The sequence below is a fragment of the Seriola dumerili genome, unplaced genomic scaffold (assembly GCF_002260705.1).
Source record: "Seriola dumerili isolate Sdu_G_001 unplaced genomic scaffold, Sdu_1.0 BDQW01000167.1, whole genome shotgun sequence".
Classification (NCBI taxonomy): Eukaryota; Metazoa; Chordata; class Actinopteri; order Carangiformes; family Carangidae; genus Seriola; species Seriola dumerili.
Genome location: NW_019174422.1, coordinates 1,826,252 through 1,845,801, shown reverse-complemented (window position 1 = coordinate 1,845,801; position 19,550 = coordinate 1,826,252). Strand labels below are relative to the sequence as shown.

General features: G+C 38.0%; 2 protein-coding genes across 3 annotated transcripts; both read left to right on the top strand.

Moving 5' to 3' along the window:
- Window positions 1–1,442: 1,442 nt before the first annotated feature.
- On the top strand, window positions 1,443–10,763 carry ndufs2 (NADH:ubiquinone oxidoreductase core subunit S2). The gene is made up of 14 exons (XM_022752258.1): window positions 1,443–1,583; window positions 2,567–2,670; window positions 3,166–3,356; window positions 3,844–3,964; window positions 4,474–4,586; window positions 6,124–6,198; window positions 6,532–6,609; window positions 6,729–6,814; window positions 6,944–7,063; window positions 9,034–9,163; window positions 9,453–9,548; window positions 9,815–9,898; window positions 10,354–10,411; window positions 10,554–10,763. Exons 1-14 carry the CDS (start codon window positions 1,477–1,479, stop codon window positions 10,589–10,591), a joined length of 1,401 nt encoding a protein of 466 aa, XP_022607979.1. The 5' UTR covers window positions 1,443–1,476; the 3' UTR covers window positions 10,592–10,763.
- A 252-nt stretch (window positions 10,764–11,015) lies between these two features.
- Window positions 11,016–18,975, top strand: LOC111226944 (high affinity immunoglobulin epsilon receptor subunit gamma-like). 2 transcript variants are annotated; one of them, XM_022752265.1, is made up of 5 exons: window positions 11,016–11,204; window positions 14,903–14,994; window positions 15,790–15,837; window positions 17,656–17,679; window positions 17,799–18,975. In XM_022752265.1, exons 1-5 carry the CDS (start codon window positions 11,138–11,140, stop codon window positions 17,850–17,852), a joined length of 285 nt encoding a protein of 94 aa, XP_022607986.1. In that variant the 5' UTR covers window positions 11,016–11,137; the 3' UTR covers window positions 17,853–18,975. The 2 variants fall into 2 exon arrangements, with proteins under 2 accessions (XP_022607986.1, XP_022607987.1); XM_022752266.1 differs by lacking the exon at window positions 11,016–11,204 and adding an exon at window positions 11,636–11,795.
- The last annotated feature ends 575 nt before the right edge of the window (window positions 18,976–19,550 follow it).

Sequence of the window (19,550 nt, the reverse complement as noted above, 5' to 3'; positions counted from 1 at the left end):
ACCTAGTGCCAAGTGTTCATGTTGTTCTTCACCTTAGACCATGTATATGCAGTAGAAGCTCCTTCTTTTGGCAACTGTTGCTTTACAAACCAGGCTTGAGTCATTCCCAGACATTTTCGTAGGCTGGAGCCTTTTTCTCTCAGCTCTTAACTACAAGCCTGGTGCAGACAGAGAGAAAAACACAGATGTTGGGTTGAGAACTGAGTGGCCTTACAGGGGAACATGTCATACATTTCCATTTTGAATCATTCCTCATCGTCTGTCTGCCAAAACGGCCAGAGGAGAATATGTATGGAGAGGTTTAATGAAGGCTTGTCCACAATATTGACATGTAGTAGTGTATGACTGTGTGAGTGTGTGTGTGTGTGTGTGTGTGTGTGTGAGTGTGAGAGAGAGAGATCAAGAGGGAGTGTGTGGGCGTTGGCGCGCACATCGATTTGTACAGTGTGTTTGTATAGATGTGTGAATGACTGCGTGTGTATGGGAAGGATACTGTAAACACGCAGCGCCCGACTCGAGTGTGCGCGCGGCATTGTATGCATGTCAGTGTGTATACAGAATGTGTGAGTGTGTGTGTGTGTGTGTGTGTGTGTGTGTGTGTGCATGTCTGTGTCCAAGTGTGCGGGTGTGTGTTTCAGTATATGTCCATATCATTTCTCTCACAATCCTTACAGTACTTTTATACCTCTGGTAGGACTGTATCCTGTATTATTGTGTCTTTGAATTTAGAAAAATCCAATGTTTATCTTATTGTACTGTTCTTCGTAGCAGAGAAAACTGTTCAAAAGATGTACAACGAACGTTAAACTCTCATTTTTTAATTTCATTATCTTCAATATTTTTTAAAAATGGTATGTAATTATTTTTCCACAGTATTACATAAATAAAAGCACTGTTTTTTATAAAATGCAGAGTTTTTTCTTCTTTAAGCAGATGGGTATTTTAACATACACCTGCTGGTATTGGGTGAATTTAAATTTTAAACCTGTGTTATATTCTTACACAGCAGTATAGAGTTTATTCAAAGAATAATTTTATATTTAAATATACATAAAATAGCATACATTGTGATTGTTTGTTCATGGCAATTTTACAGCATGGGCTACAAATAAAGCATTCAAAAATGTGTCAGGTATATGAGTGCAGGGACCTTTAAAAAGTGGAGATTTGTTTTTTTAATTAAAATAATGATATACATAATAGAAATAACATGTTTTTTTTCTCCTGGTAGTTGTTTTCTATGTTATTAACCTCTAGAAGTCACATAAAGGCCTGACAATTAGCCCATATTCATCACACATGTTTGAACCAGGTTTTATGAAAAACTACACTGCCCATAAACACATACTTTCTAAATTGGGGTACGTCATGGCGATAGGTGGCTGATAGGTGGCGGACACGCGCCCTACACAATTCTAAAACAACAGAAGAAGAAACGCATCTACGTCATTGGCCAGAGGCTGCCTGTCAACCAAGATGGCTGCCACGATGTTGAGGTCGGTTACTAAACTAGGACGTCCTTCAACAAAATTAATATTAAGTAATAATTTGCTGAGCCCTGGCTGCACTGTTCTGCAAAACAGGTAAGATAACAATAAAAAAGAATGTGACGCTTCGTGTGACCGTTGTTTTGCCTGCCATCTTCGCTTGAGCTCCAATAAAAATATGCACACCGAGAGGCTAATGTTAGCATAATGCTAGATAAGCCGATTTTATGTGATATAATAACACGAGTCGTCTGCTACTAAATGTACTTTCTGAATGGGAAACGCCTGTTTTAGGCACGTACATAAATATAATACGTATGACATCCTTAACAGCTCGCGTACGTCGCAGGATACGTTAGCTTTCCTGCTGTCTGGTTGTTACCTGTTAGCTGCAACTGCTAGCTGTCTCATAAGCCAACGTGTGTCACTGTTTACCACTCAGACTTTATGCACCTTCTGTGCTCAGTGCTCATAAACAAAACTGACTACTTTCTGGTAAAGACGGTGTAAATTAAATCACAGTAGAGCTGACTAATGTACAAGAGTAAATAGTGTCTGTCTGCGACTATGCTAGCCAACCTGAAGAATTTAACCTTAACAGCACAAAAGTAAAGTAAGCATTTAACTTTAAAACACTTGTAGTCATTAAAATCAGCTTTGACGTCTCTCTGAAATGGTTTTTATGTTTATGTGCAGCACCACAGTCAAGGTGACCATATAGGCTTGTTATAGACCTACTCTGACACATTAGGACTACACTTACTTGCCACTTTTTTGTGGCTATGTATTCCCATGCAACAATTAGCATTAATAACCTCATTTGTTATCATAGCGTGACATATACATTTTGTCTGTGCGTTTCAGTCATCAGACAGATTAGGTTGGCAGACACAGTGAAGCCCAGATCATCACCTGCTCCAAATGATAGCCTCAAAAAAATGAGATTAAAGCCTCTTTAACATGAAACATGCAGGCAGTCTGATTATTAGCATGTTTTTGCATCTCCACAATTATCTGTTTTGGCCCAGAGCTGACGGTCCCCAGCACAGCCTCACCTCATGTGTTCATGTGTTTCACAGGCAGAAACAATGGCAGCCAGATGTGGAGTGGACTGAGCAGTTTGCTGGGGCAGTGATGTACCCCACTGCCATTAATGAGAAATGGTCCCCACCCCCATGGAATGGTACTACCATCCACAGACACAGTCACACTTTTCAGACCACTGATTCCTGTTAATATTTTTTTTAAAAGCTATTATTTATTTACATCAAATGAGAAATGTTGCATTGTCAAAGGATGTGTAAAAGCTTACAACATTATAATTCATGAAAAACATCCCTTGACTTAAGTCCATGACTTACTTCTTACTACTACTTGTTGTTCCTGGTGTTGTCTGTCCACCTCCATCCTTTATTAAGATTCTATGCGTTTATGTGCCGTTTCTATGAGTTTATGGTTTTAGGTTTGATGATAAGAAATGCAGTGTTACACGCCATTACTATTTTTGGGATCTGACCTGTAATGTGTCACAAAGTGTCTGGGTTGTAAAAGTGCTTATCCCTAGTATGTAAACATGTGTCAGTTGGATGGAAAAGTCAAATCCCGAAGCAATACGCGTTTTTTTTACTCTAAAAGATTACATTTTCCTCATCTTCTACTATATTGTTTTTTCTGTCAGACAAGGATCCTCCTGCAGAGAAGGATGTGTCCAACCTGACCATCAACTTTGGCCCCCAGCATCCTGCAGCTCATGGTGTGCTGCGTCTAGTGTTGGAGCTGAGTGGAGAGTCTGTCAAGAAATGTGACCCGCACATTGGCCTGCTTCACCGTGGCACAGAGAAGCTCATCGAGTACAAAACCTACCTGCAGGTACTGATCTACTTACAATATCTGTTTATATTGTTTCTGTATTCTCGAACTCATATCTGTTTGATCACAGTTGAATTAGTATTAGTATTACTATGCATGTAAAGAAGGCTGTGAAATGAGGAACAATAGAAACAGTGGTGCTGTTCTTGGTTTTAACCGAGTTTAAAAAAACAACAGTAGTGGTTTACTCAAACAGTAAATTGCAGTTCAGCTTTTTGCAGAATGCCGCCTTCTGTTGTTTTTAATGCAACAGCATACTATGGAGAATGAATACTACATGAGTTTGACTGACCTGTTTAAAAACTAGATTGCACAAGAGCAATGGAGAACAACCCAACCTCTCCCTTGAAAATGACAAAATTAAAACTTGCCAACAGAAGTGATTCAGGAACATTTAAAAATGCGATTACCACGTGTCATGTGTTACTTACCTACTTGGAAATCCCTTATCCCATATGCTTCACTTCCACCTCTTTGTCTGGTACAGGCTCTGCCCTACTTTGACCGTCTGGACTATGTTTCCATGATGTGTAATGAGCAGGCCTACTCTCTGGCTGTGGAGAAGCTGCTCAACATCCAAGCTCCACCCCGTGCAGAGTGGATCAGAGGTACAGACTAAAAATGATCTGAGTGTGTGCAGATTCTGCAGAGGTATAAGATGTTATATCAAACTATTTAAAGCTCTAAATGTTTTTTTTATATATATGAATATATATCATAGAGGTCTTTTCCTATTATATTTTATTTTGATGCAGAACTCTGATCTGCCAGTTATTTTCTTGATTAATCGTTTGGTCTATAGAATATCAAAAAGTAGCAAAGTCCCCCTTTAATTTTTCCAGGATGCAAGTTGATATATTTGATTGTTTTTTGTTTTGTCTAAAAACCAGTCCAGAAACCCAAAGAGATCCAGTTTACTACATAGAAAATAAATAAAAGAAGTAAATCTTCACATTTGAGAAGCTAGAGCCGGTTAACTGATGTCACTTTTCCTTGAAAAATGATTTAAAACATGCATCGATTATCAAAATCGATGCCAGTTATTTTTTTGTCATTAGACTAATTGATTACTATTTCAGCTCTAAATGGCTGGATGTGTTCTGTGTTGTGTTTTTAGTGCTGTATGGAGAGATGACTCGCATCCTGAACCACATCATGGCCATCACCACACATGCCCTCGACATCGGAGCCATGACCCCATTCTTCTGGATGTTCGAGGAGAGAGAGAAGGTCAGGAGCGCTGCTGCTCAAACCTTTATTACACAATCCACCCCAAGCATGAGTCTGTTCTGTATTTGTTTATGTAGGAATGGTGATGTTTTCAGACCTTCCTGGGTAGGTTAGGTTTGCTCTATACTCCCTAAAAAAGATTATGTTCAGTCCAGTATGTTCTCAGACTGCTGTGACTCCAGAGCTGTACACTATAACGCCATCCCCACAATATCAAGCAGCATGTGAGTCATACATAAAAATAAGTAATGATGAAGTTACTGAAAATGATGCAACCTCATGGGAGTAAACAGAAAATGTGTGACCCAAAAAACTTTAACGAGCTGCAGACAGTGAAATGAGTGTAGTGCCAGTCTAAATCTGTTGTCTACCATATAGTTTCACCTGAGCTGTCACATGAGAATTAGCAATTTAGAAAAACTGCTACTTATTGATAGAGAAAACTATGCATCGTACCTTTTAGAACTTCATATAGACAAATACATCAGTGTTGTTCTGTCCAGAGATTCTGTCCCTAACATGCATGTTAGCAGCTTGGCTGGTGCTAGCGGTACAGGCGCTACAGATGCATCTACTCCTGCTGAAGCCAGTTTGTTTGAGCATTTGAAGCAGTTTTATGAACAAACAAGTGAAGACTCAGATGGATTATATTTATATATAGATTTTAAATGTAACTCATGTCTGTGATTCTTCAGTGGTATACAGTAGTTTGGGAGTGGCAATGATTTGGGGCTGGATAGAAGGAGGCTCTATTGAAAAAGAATATCTTTATTTATTTAAAAAAACGGAACAAATGAACGCGAATTAGTTCATTTTTGGAACTGCGAACTTAGTTCAAAATTTTAAGAAATGAACTATGAACCTGAACTAGTTCATTTTCATCTGTATGAACTGAACGTTGAACTAGTTCTTTTTAAGTGTGAATTGGCACAGCACTGCCTGTGAGTGTCAGCACTGAATGCCATAGGTTGTATAGTGACTGGGTTTACTTGTGTGTTAGCTAATGCTTCTTATCACGCTCCTTATCAACATATACCAACCGCTAAGATGCTTTTCATTGCACAATGAAACTGCAAACACACCTAGTTGGTTTTATTTCAGTACAATCCGAACAAAGAGCCCACGGTTTCCTCCTCTTTGCATTAGATCTTGCATACAAATTTTAACAGCATGGTTTTATAAGTTTTCTCTCTACATATATTTTGCAAAGAAGCAGTTGGAGTTGCATCACTTATTTTAAAGCAGCTCTTGAAACATTAATTGTGAAATATTTAATTGAAAGTATTTTCTTGTAGTTTCTTCTGAGCATGTTCTGCCCTGAGCCTTTTTCCCCAACACAGTTACTTTGATATTTACATTTAGACTGCCCTTTGATAAAAGGCCTAATCGGATACCCTGTGATGTGAAAATCCATCAGTGATGTTGTGAAGTTATAGACAGAGGCGCTTAATTAAATTATTCAGTCCCAAATGCGAAATACACCAAATACACTGAGTAGATTATTTAAACTGACTGTCTGACCCTTGTTCCCTCTCAGATGTTTGAGTTTTATGAGCGAGTGTCTGGAGCCAGAATGCACGCTGCTTACGTCAGACCTGGTGGTGTTCATCAGGTAGGAAGGTTCACTGAATAATTTGTCTCATTTGAGTTCTGTATTCACAGTCAGACCTGATGACGTGGTTAAGTAATAATAACAACAAACAGCAAAATAAGCTCTTTGGGAAAGATGTTTTGTTGCAACAGCTACAAAGAGCAAAAATTACATAAGACAAATGAAATACGCAGTTGTGCATTTAAACAATTTGATTTTAATTGTCAGTAATGTAATGTAATGTCAGTAGTATTACAAAGAAGTTTCACATATATGGCATGTGTAGATCACTTCCTCAATCATATTATGATAAAAATCATCCATGAAGTGCTAATGGTCTGAAATGTGTTCCAGGATTTGCCCCTGGGCCTGATGGACGACATCTACGAGTGGTGCAAGAATTTCTCCATCAGAATCGATGAAGTAGAAGAGGTGAGTGACTGTACTTTCTATGATTTTCTTCATCTCTCCATAAGCTCAGGACATGATTAAAGCATGATAAGATGTGGTGAAGATCCAACCAGTAAATGATCAAATCTTCCTCCATGCAGATGTTGACTAACAATCGAATCTGGAAGAATCGTACGGTAGACATTGGGGTGGTTACTGCTGAGGAAGCCCTCAACTATGGCTTCAGGTAACCTGCTAATGAATGTTGAAAGGCTCAAGTATTTTGGGGTACTCCATCTATGAAAAGTCTTAGGGGGATTTGAAATGTTAAAAATTTACCTACCTAAAAAAAACAACCCCTCCCTCTTTCTACCAGTGGAGTAATGCTGCGAGGGTCCGGCATCAAGTGGGACCTGAGGAAGTCTCAGCCCTACGACAAGTATGACGAGGTGGAGTTCGATGTCCCTATTGGAAGCAAAGGAGACTGCTATGACAGGTGTGAAGATTTTCAAGTCGCTGTAGATTATTGTTTTATTCTTCTGCCTCATTTTGTTTCTGAAGTCAGTTTCTTCAGTGTTAGTCAACGTTTCACTGACACAGACAGGGATCTTGTTTCTTAATTGAAAGTTTTGGTTGGATAATTTTATCTGGGCAAGTGTACCGTGCCTTCGACTGGTTCTAGAAAACACTTTTGCAAGCAACACATTTCACGGAGTTCTAGTGAATCCTGAAGAAGGACGATGAACGGTAACAATTAAGGAAAATGTCACCTTGTGCATTTTTCACAGTTTCATGACATTTTAAACTTAAGTGAAATAATAAATTGAAAAAAAAAAAATTTAAGGATCCATTAGAAATAAAAAACAGTGCCACTGCAAAGGACTATGATTTCGATTTTTTCTTTTTTACTGTGACATTGTTTTTGTCTTTATTATAATTATATCTAAAATGATAATAAAATAATTTATTTTAGATATTGATAATTATAATTATTGATATCTAAAATAAACCTATTTAATTATTCCATGCCTCATGAGGATTCATAGTTTAAATTTTTTTTTTTTCTTGGAAGTTGAATAAAAGTGATGTTAAAATAGCGTAAACGTCAGCTTTACGTTAAAACACTTCTAATGACTTGGCAACTGAACCTTGACTCCTCGTTCCCTCTCTGCTATTCTCTATCACCGGTTCCTTCCACTTCCTGTTGTTGTGCACGACTTTCAGACTGGACAAATTTACTGCATCTCGTCAGTAATATTAATTATTATTCATTTTTAACCGGCTGTAATAATCAGGTGATGTCTGCACTGTTTGACCTGCCCTCATGATTCTCCTCCTCGTGAACTCGCCTTAAAGTAATCATTGATTTGGATGCAACATGAATTTAGGGAACCTTGGAAACCCAGCTTGGACACAAAAGAAACAATAACCTGTTCGAACTGCTACAAAATATCAGGGCGGCTCCACTTGACACACTCCTGCTGTAGGGAAAAAATATATGCTCTTACTTAAATTCCTTGATGAAAATTTCAGCTCTTTCCTTCCTCTTCCACAGTTTTGTCAGTGTAATGCCGCAATTATAGCAATAAATGACAGAAATCCACAGAGTGCAACGCTGTTAGAAAATAGTGTTTTCCATGAAAACACCCGCTAGAGTTTGTTGAGAGCTGGAGGCAGCACAAAATTTAACAGAGGTGGCCGCTTTGTAATTCTTTATGCAGTAAAAACACTGAATTTTTATTTCTTTTCTTTTTTTTTTATAAATCAAATACAGCTAAGACTTTATGATTTATTTTGAAAATGTAGAGACACAGTGTCTGATTGAAGCATTGAAGCACATTTTGGCATTAAACAGATAATTCAAATCCTGTTGAGTTCAGTTAAAATCATCATCATACAACTGCTGATTTATTATGTAGAAAACACATCTGTCAGACATTAAGTTCTACAGCAAATATGCCACATGATTTAAACACAGAACATTCAGTCCAGCACTGTGTCTATTAGAAAGGCTTTTATTACATTACTGGCCAACCATGTGTAAATAAATCATTGTTTATATGCAGCCACAGCTGTTAGTGTGAGTGTGCTGCAGCTGCTTAATGATTTTCACTCGGGCAGTGTTTCTTATTACACAGTCTGAACAATGAATATAAGTGAGCTGTCAGTGCAGAATACGACACAGTAATCCAAAGTGTTTTATTCAGGGAAAATGAAAAGAAATGACCTTGTCTGTTTGAAAGGATCTATTTTCTGTTCACATGATCAACTCCTCAACTGTGACCTTTCAACAATGAATTATGGCGAATCATGAGATGTAGCTGATTCACTGATGTACACTGTTATCGGCATCTGTAAAGTAGCTTATGACTGTTGTGTGTGTGTGTGTGTGTGTGCGTGTGCGTGCGTGCGTGTGTGTGCGTGTGTGTACGTACGTGTGTGTGTGTGTGCGTGCTTGGGGTCCAGGTATCTGTGCAGAGTGGAGGAGATGAGACAGTCCCTTCATATCATGCACCAGGCGCTCAACAAGATGCCAGAAGGAGAGATTAAGGTGGATGATGCCAAGGTGGCCCCACCTAAGAGGTCTGAGATGAAGGTGAGCTTAGCTTCACTTTGTTAGATGTTTTTTTTTTTTTTCTTTATTTTTTTTTTTTCTATAATGCCTACAGGCTATTTAACCTTGAAAACATTGCACCTAGTTCCTATCTTCGTTTTCCCCTGTGCTTTGTTATTTCTCTGTGTTAAAACCCACTTTCATTTGGCAGGAGATCAGCTCTAGTTCACCTCAGTGTTACCATTTCACATGTCTGTCACAGACTCGCAACTTCTTAAACTTCAGTATTGCAACAGCTGTATGATGTTTTTTTCTGTGCTCCTCGTCCTAGATGTCCATGGAGTCTCTGATCCACCACTTTAAACTGTACACAGAGGGCTACCAGGTCCCCCCAGGGTCCACATACACAGCTGTGGAGGCACCAAAGGTGAGACTATTTGTAATGTGTGTAATAGTTGGACTAGTTGTACAATTCTGTATAAAAAATAACCTGTAGATGCTCTAATAGACTCCCCACAGATCAAGTTCACCTTTTTAACACAACAAACAAAAGTGTCTGACTCTGTATATCTTAGTACACAGAGGCTTTTTTGAGTCTTAATTAATTGGGAACCTTTTGTGGGCCTCTAGGGATTTGTTGTGATGTAATATGCTTACTGTGTATATTTCTGTGTGTGTGTGTGTGGCTTGCAGGGAGAGTTTGGTGTTTATCTGGTCTCGGACGGCTCCAGCAGACCCTATCGCTGCAAGATCAAAGCTCCTGGATTCGCTCACTTGGTACGCACTTTAATAAAAAAAATAGATAAATAAAAAAAACTTAAGACGCTGTGAAATATTAAACACACCGGGTATCAATTATTCAGCGCGTGTAACAACTCGTCCTTAAGGCTACTTTTAGTTCATTAAGTACATTTTATGAAGTACTATAGAACCATTTTTAAAAGCACACAGCCCCTCCCCCTCCCCCCTCTTCATCGTCCCTCCTTCCTGCCCGTCTCTTAGCTCATGGGTACATGAACTGCTGTTTAACGTAGTCATTTGAATTTTGGTCTTCAAGGCTAAAAATGTCTTTAAAGTTGCATAAACAAACTATTAGAGTAGTTAGTGCATTAACTTCAGGCTGTAATCTCATGAATTATGAATATTCACTCGTCTATGAGCTCATCTGCCCTGAATAGTGGTAGCTGGTCTTCAGTTATACTGAATGTTAATGCATGTTTTCTTCTTCCTAGGCGGGTCTGGATAAAATGGCCAAAGGACACATGTTAGCTGATGTGGTGGCCATTATTGGTAAGAAAGTGATTACCAAGTGACTTCTTTAAATATAAGACCGGCATGTAAAAGCACAATGATCAAGCTAAAAATGTATGTATGTGTAATCTGTGTGTGTGTGTGTGTGTGTGTAATGAGTCTTTTCTTCCTCTTCCTTCAGGTACACAGGACATAGTGTTCGGCGAAGTTGACCGTTAATGTGATGCTGCTAATGGGTTTCCCTGAAGAGAATTTGTTCTCCCCTTCACACATCTGCTAGTCAGGTTCTCTTCCTGTTCACTATTCGCTGTAGTGAAATACTTGTCAGATGACTCCTCTTATAATCAGTGATGTACAATGTCCAAATAAACCTAATAAATATTTTATGACCCAAGAGTAAAGTAGTGAGTTGATTTTTTTTTTTTGTTGTATATCATATATAGATTTATACCATCTTAAACACTGCGCTTTTTCAAACGCTTCATTTCCTCGAGTTGTCTGAAAACATGAGCAAAAAATCAAGTATAAACATGAGAGGCAGAGACCAAAAGCCTCGATGATATGTCCTTCCTCTGGTTTGGTGTTAAAGGGGGAGTGGTCTGATGAGATCTGAGACAAATGGACTTAGTGCTCAGACCACAACTTCCCCTCTTGGCTGTGAGGTACGCAATACCCAAGTCTTCACCAGAACGCATAGAAAAAAAAAAACACCACCCACAACTAGTCGTGTTTTCTGTTCGCTGAAGGAGCCCGGTCTGTGTTACAATGGCTGTGTCGGGCAGGAGCCCATTACTCGTGGTAATTCCACTGTGGATGTGTTTTGGGAGCGCTGGTGAGTTGTGACAATCTTTGGTTGTGACTTAAAATTCAGACTTTATAGAGCAGAAGCTGTGATGTTGAGTGGTAGGTTAACTGGAGTGGAGTTTGGGGGGTGGGGGTGGGGGTGGGTTGGGGGGGTCTGATATGATGATCTAGATTAAACACTTTGCTCTTTAGAACATACCCAGCCAAAACTATTCTTATACAGTTGATTGGTGTTGGCAGATAGGTATATATTCATAAAGCACGGTGAGGTTTTGTGCCATTCGACGTCACTTTTCTGAGTGTAGGCCGTAGAAACAAAGTCACGACATTACAGTTCCTGTGAAAAGAGAAGCTGACCCTGCTGGTGTTTGTCACTTGTGGCCGTGGGGACTGACACTAGTGTGCATGGCCACTCTTTCAATTCACACTTTTTGACAGTTCTCGCGTATACCCTACCCTGGACAAAATTAGGAAACGGTCAGGTTCCTTATTATTTCAGCTGCCTCCACAGTTAGTTACTGGCTTTACTCGAACATTTTGCTGCATATATTCTCTTATTATACACTAAAAAATACATGTACGTAATATACAGCTTTAACAGGTATGGACGCTTTTACAGGTGAGAAGATGCAATAATTTAATTTTACAACTTGTGTTGTGAGTGTATTTACCTTGTATCAGTATAATATTGGGCGTCCAATAGGTGCTTTAAGTAGGGCAGATACAGTAAACTATTTATTAAATGTTTGACAGAATATTAATTGACAACTGCTTGAATAATTAATCATTAATCAACATTTAATCAAGCTTCTCAAATGTGAATATTTGCAACTTTTCCTTGTCCCACATTATAATTAACTAAATACTTTGTGGTTGTGGACTGAAAAAAAGGAGACTTTTACCATTTTATAAACCAAATGACAAACTAATTAATCAAGAAAACAACTGGCAGATAAATCAGTAATGAAAATACTTGTTAGTTGTAACTTTCGAATTAAACTGGTTTATTCAGGCTAAAAGAGACGTTTCACTTTTAATTCCAAACCACCACTGACCATGGCCTAGTTATAGTGTCTGTGGTTGACAGTCTACAGGCAAAAATGGTGTGTCTGTGTGTGTCTGGAGTCATGAGAAACACATGCATCAGTTTACAAGAACAAAAGCTGCTTTGTTACTTAGTGCATTTCAGGCTCACATTTATCAATTAGGCTGATTTGTTTTGACAAAGTGGCGTTTTATTTGTGTAATATAATATCAGGGCTGTTAGTTATTTTAGGTACATTACATAGTTTTTGCTGTTTCCTTTTCACCTGCACCTAATGTAAGCTGCGGAAACCATAGATGTTGATGCAGATATCACACCACCGGTCTCAGGCTGACAGGCGTGGGTAGAATGCGCAGCTAATAGCTAAAACTGAGGAATTCAAAACTCTTATTTGATATTCAATCATTTTAAATTCTGTTTCAACTTACCTGTTGAATCTGCAGGATATTTATCCTTTCTGAACCCGGAAGACAAACCCCCCCCCCCCCGTCCATCAATGTTAGAATTTCTGTCAAGTGTGACAAAGCAAACGGATGCGGAATTCTACTGTTGCAATGTTTGATCACTGATCTCAGAACACTCATTCATTCCCTTGAATTTGTGATGATCAGATAGAAAAAATGGGAAGGAAGGGACATGACAGAACATGACGTTTGTTTGGGGATTTCTTCACCGAAGTGTCGTCATGGTTATAGTGGCAAAACGTGGGGAAACAAACTTTAGTTTTATTCATTGGTTCAGTTCAATTTACTGCGTGTTACGTTATGAGGTCCAAAACCGAGCTAAATTAAAATAATGTGTGTGTCTGCTCTGCTCTAAAGTTTAATGGTTTAACTGATCACATTTACATTCTGTAAAACTGTGATTAAAATAAACGCGCCGCATATTATCAGAAGTTAATATTACAGTTGAAATTTGTTTTAACAGTCTCCAATCAGTCTGAACAAGTTGGATATTAAAAGAACAAAAATGGATATATAACACATCAGGTATATGGCGCACTGGCTGCGCATTTTTAAGTCAGAGAATTAAGTGTGAGACGGAGCATGGTGGATAGACACATGAGCAAATCAAACAAAGACGTAACTTTTATTATTTTTACCTGATGGTCCGAAGACTGAAACATCATTAATAAAGTACGATGGAACAATAATTTAAATGCATATTTCATTAATAACTTAAAAATGTTTTAAAAAGTATAACTATCCAATTAAATACAGGGTCGAGAAAAAAATTCGCATAAATGAGATATACCTGTGCGATACACTGCACAGCCCAGACGAAGACATTGCTCAAATGCTTTTCGTTCAGTAACTGCTAACCTGTTCCAAACATTTGGACCGTGTCTTCAGAAATACCTCTAGAGCCAGTGTCAGATATTTCTGGGTGAAGACATAACCATGTGGCACTGTGCTTTTGTGGTGAGTTTGCTTGTAATTTCTGCAGCACAATTCTTTTCTGTACCAAGGGTTAAAGACACATAGAGCCCCTCTGCAGTGGGAGTCTTTCAAAGCGTGTGCTTGTCAGGCCAAGCGGCACTAAAAAGCTTGTGGCCATCGCGTTAGCTGTGCAAGCGACATTTCTTTGAGTAGTTGATGAAAAATGATGCATGACTCAAACACTGCATCTAGAGGGGACACGCAGGAGAAGTTAGCGTTATCCCTTGTGTACACAAACACAGCTCTTTCTTTTCGCAAATAAAGATGGTGTCCGTCTCTTATGTAACCTGTAACTTATAACTAATTTTTAAGAATTGTAATTATCTGTGATATCCATTTATGTGTTAACATGGACAGTGGTGGCAGCATCCATCGTATTTTTCTTTAATATCCATTAAACCTGGGTGCAAAGTTAAAGCTTATAGGGTTGCCTACACAGTATCAAAAAGTTGATCAGCAGAATGATCAGCAATAAAAGAAACGATCATCTGTAAAAGAGACAAGCTCCACAAAATATAGTAAACATCAAGTATTAACTTCTGTAGACAATATCTTCAAATGCAGAGAAATAATAATGAATCGTCATGCACCCTAACCCTCACCCATCGCTGTCTCACTGTTGGCCGGTTGTCGTGCTTTTCTAAATATGGCCGTGTAAAAGAATTTGTCGACCATTTCTCAGCAAAAGGAGATACCTCATTTTACTGGACTTATTCAATTTCCGTTTTGTTTACCCTCTGTATTTCTATCACAGTTAAAATAAATAGATAAATAAAAGCTGTTATGCCACAGTAGTTGTACATAAAGTGTCACGCTTATATCTTCTCTTTAAATATTTCTCCTGACTGTATATGTGCTATTCAAGATTTTATATGCAGTTTGCTTTGTACATTGGTTTTTTATGTAATGGCAGCTGTTACTGTTTGTTTCACAATCTGAAATGGGGCCACTGCCACTACTCAATAATAGAGTTTTGTAAATGACAGAAGTACCATCATTGTGACCCACGGACATGATTATCACATGACATGACACAATGTGACATTGGTGTACACCAGATTTCTTATTTCTGATATGCTGATGCAACAGTAAAGCAAAGTTTAAGATGGCAGAGCCCTGATTTGAATTTATTCCAGTCTGTTTTATGTAAAAACAGTGGATTATTAGATAGCTGTAACAACGATAATAACATATGTTGTTATGATTTTGCGCCTGATAAGTTGTTCTCCTGTGTTTCCTCAGCGGCTCTTGCAGAACCTGAGATCTGTTATGTGCTGGATGGTATTCTGTTTTTGTACGGCATCATCCTGACAGCTCTCTACTGCAGAATCAAGGTTTACATGTTATACATTTGCTTTTACAGAAACATACAGGGACCAGAACGGAACCTTTTCAATACATTTTATTCTATACTGCATAACACAAATTATAGATATGTGCAAGAAAAGAATCATTTCAAAAGGAAACAAAGCCCCACGAATCTGATACATAATTAATGTGTGGGATGACACCCGTAAAATAGGGTGTCATCAGCAAAGTAAAACATTAGAAACATTCAAAAAGGAAAACAAAAAAGTCTTAAAAATATTTTACCTGAATGTAGTACTGCCATACACTCATAGGGTGGTGTACAATAAGAAAGAAAAAAATATATTTTAATGTGAAATAATGATTGAAATTAATGAAACTAAAATGTTTGCTCCTAAAATAAAACTCAAATGAACTTCCTTGTCTTTTGAGGATGCACTGTGATGTATTCCTGTTTAAGTGCTGGGTCAATAAACTGAACTGATATAATATGAAAACTAGAGACTATCTTGCGGTGGGATCACACCAGCATGTCAACATGTCGACGTTTCGACCCATAAGTACTCAGTAGATATTACTACATTATTGCTACGTTATTACATGAGTACTCAATTCAGTTGTGATGGTATTGTGTTGACACAATCCTTCCACAGACATAAACACCACGTCTTTGGTAGTTCCTGCTATAGTAAGGGTCTCCGGGACCACATTTCACACACACACACACACACACACACACACACACACACACACACACACACACACACACACACACACACACGCACACAATATTGTCCCTAATTTGACCCTGTGTTTTACAGATCTGCAATGCAAAAGAGGCTGAAGGTGGGAAAGGAAAGCCAAAGCAGGTAAGAAAGAATGCATACAGACATAGACATAACATGGCATGTTTTCTAAAATACATATAGAGGCGTTGGAACAAATGCCAAATACCAGAGACACACAGACAACTCAACACAGCACAAACTAGAGGCAGTGCTCCTCTGCAGACAACAATAATGTCAATTGTCAGGTCAATCTTCAGTGGGAAACAGTGAAGGGAACATGAAGAATCAAATTAGTACTTCACATGTCCGCATGCACGCATTGTTTTTTTTTTTTGTTTGTTTTTTTTTCATCAGAAGGGCTGTACTGACAGGGTTTGTGGCAAGTCAGACTGCTGGGAAAAAAAAGTTTTTATTTCCTGAGATGACCAAGAAGAAGCAGTCAGACCCAGCAGCTGTCACATCACCAGCCACCACTGCACTATATATATATATTCCCTTCTCTCTGAAGAAGCCACACTTTCAGAATAAAACGGACAGAAAAATAAACGTAATTGTAGTTTTTCGAATACGTTTCAATTTTTGCCCATGTTTGCAGGTGGCTGGAAATACAAGTATGATAAGGAGCCAACATTTAGTATAGAACATTATGAAATATATACATCAACCAATGAGTAATAGTGAAGTTTTAGATCATTATGATGCTGCAATTTGAGTGTCATTTTTGCACTCCACCAATTTTGCATGTCAGAGTTGATCTAAGTGATCTCAGTTTGGACTTGGACACTTCTTCTTTTAACAGGAAAGACTTAGTAAAAGTTGGTTCAACTATGGTAAATGTAGGAAGCAGTTCTAATGGATCTTGGCTAATACTTATCACCATTAGAAAACATCTGCCTCTTTCACGATTGTCTTTCAAAAGTCCCTCAACTTCAGGGAAGTGAAACACTAAGCCTTTAATTTCCAAAATTGATCAACATGGACGGAATATAAAATTTTAGGTAACACTTTACAATCAGACTACCCTAAAGGATTTGTAAATTGTTTATAATTAGGATACTAATTTGGTTGTTAACACTTTACAAATCATAAACGAACAATTATAAACAAACACTGTTTTCATACATTGATGCAGATTAATGAGTAGTAAGCATTAACTTAATCTTGCCAAATAGTGAGCCTGCATCAGTGTATGAAAACTGTATTTATAATTGTTTATTTATGATTTATAAAGTGTTAGATTTATATACATAGATTTATAAACAACCAAGTCAATAATCTACTTATAACCTATTTATAGGTCCTTTATAAATGTATTCTTATTGTAAAGTGTTACGAAATGTTGCATAAAAAATACAAAAAGCAGCTTTAATAACATCTTTCACTCTTTCTCTTATGACCATGATAGTCATATGATAATCACGCTCTTGGTTCTAAGTCTAACTTTCTCAGTGTACAAAGCTAGTTTTTCTTTTTGTTGCAGGACCTCTAACCACTAACCTGCAGTTTTAATGCTTTGCCCTTTTTAGTCTATTATTTCCTATATACCAGCCACAAACTGCTCATAGCCCAACCCACACAGACACAGACACACACACACACACACACACACACACACACACACACACACACACACACACACACACACACGAACCATGCACACTCACGAACCATGCACACTCACGCACACACACACGCACACACACTGTGTAAAGTGTACAGATCTGATGTGGGGCTTTTCCTGGCATGCATCACTTCTCTTATAGCTTGTTCTTATTCTTCTTTTTTTACACGGTATTCATACATACTGTACATTCACACAGCCAAAACATGCAGAAAGACTCTTCTTCAGTTTTATGTGTTATGTTTACTGTATCTAATATTGTTCTTTCTTACCCCCAGAATGTTGAAGAGGGCATCTATATGGTGAGTTTCTAAATCATAAATGAGGTAAAAGAGGTGAAAGACAGCTGTTGAAATATTGAATAATAATGAAAAATATTAAATTACACCTATTTTCTCCCTCTCATCTGTCTTCCTGTCAGGGTCTGACCCCTCATGCCCAGGACACATATGAAACCATCGGCATGAAGAAGTGATGTGATGAGTCAAAAATCCAGGACAGCAATTTCCTAGCTAATTCCCTGTTTTATATTTCTTTTTATTCTATTTGATTTTTTTTTCATGTATTTAAATATTGCCTTTTATACTCTTTATACTTTATACTATGCATATACTTGGAGAGAATGTAAGATTGTGTGTAGCAGTGTTCATTTCCCGTTTGCTTTGGTAGAATCTGTGGAAAGTTAAGAAAGACGAGACAGAAACAGGGAAGTTGAGCCCAGGTCAGTTCTTTCTCAGAAATACTCACCCTTGTTGTGTAAGATATTTTTTTCATTTAACTGCTCTGTCATATTTAATTTTTGAACGTATATTTTTGTATGTGTGAATAAGAAAGACAAGAATCCACCCTGCCTTTATTATCTACCTTTAGGTTTTATCTCTTGCAGGGAATTGAAATCATCCTTAGTGCTTTACAGCACAGAACAGAAAGATGTTACTTTTCCTTCAGAGATGTCTCTAAAAGTATAGTTTTGGGAAAGATTACAGATTATAGATGCAGGTAAGGAAGTGAGCTGTATTTCCTCTACACCACAGGATGGCAGTGATGGTGTCTTTGGTGTGGTCCTTACTTGTCCACATTCACAACACACACACACACGCACACACACGCACACACACACACACACACACACACACACACACACACACACACACACACACACACACACGCACACACACACACACACACATAGAAATGAAAGAAATCACACAGACTGCTGTAAAAGCTATTTAGTATGTGAATCCCTGCCTGTATGAAGCTTAGAGTTGTTATTTTTATACATCTATGAAGTTTTCTATGTGCTTATGTGGCAAACCTTAACAGCCATAAACAACCACATAAATGATTAAAAGTAATAGTTTTCTGGTAGTGGTTTGACTACAATGAAGCTAATAAAGATTTATTGTATGTCAGTCTGAAAAGATTTTGTCTGTGTCTTTAACATGTAACCAATAAAGATGAAAAGAACTGCAACTGTGTGATGATGTGAGGAAAAGAAATGAAGCAAAAACCAACAGTGTGATGTGCAACTGATTTATGAGTTGGCTAAAGATGATATAATTAAATCTGGAATAAACCATTAAAGTTCCCATACTTTACACTTTTCCAGTGTATTATTTGAAGTTTTGATATTCATGAGAAGATATATTTGTGGTTTAAACCATCTCAATCATATTTTACATCTCCTCTCTCAAGCTTCTCTCTGTAGCTGTGGCAAGAACAGGGCATTTTGTGTCGGTCTCTGAGCCTCTCTTCTGATTGGCTGACCTTTTTCTGCGTGATGCAGGTAAGGTAAGGGATTGTAACTTACTACAGTAGCTTGGTAAAACTCACTGGTAAAAGCAAATGGTGATGGTCAGTCTGTGCTGAAATTATGTGGACAGATGACAGAAATTCAGTATTTCAGTAAAAATAACCTTTGCCACTGGTCTTTAATATGACTTTTTTTGGGGAAGGCTGTGCAATGATTATATTTGATTTGATTCCTGACATCCAATGATTGTGCAGTGTTTCTGTGAGATTTTGTAGCTATCCAGCTCAGTGACTGAATAACTGCTTGGTATTGTATTGTTAATAAAGTTAAAACAACAACAACAAAAAGGTTGGACAGTGAGTCCAGCTGGACCATATTGAGGGTGGTGACTACTTTGTAGTGACATCACAAAGTAACAGA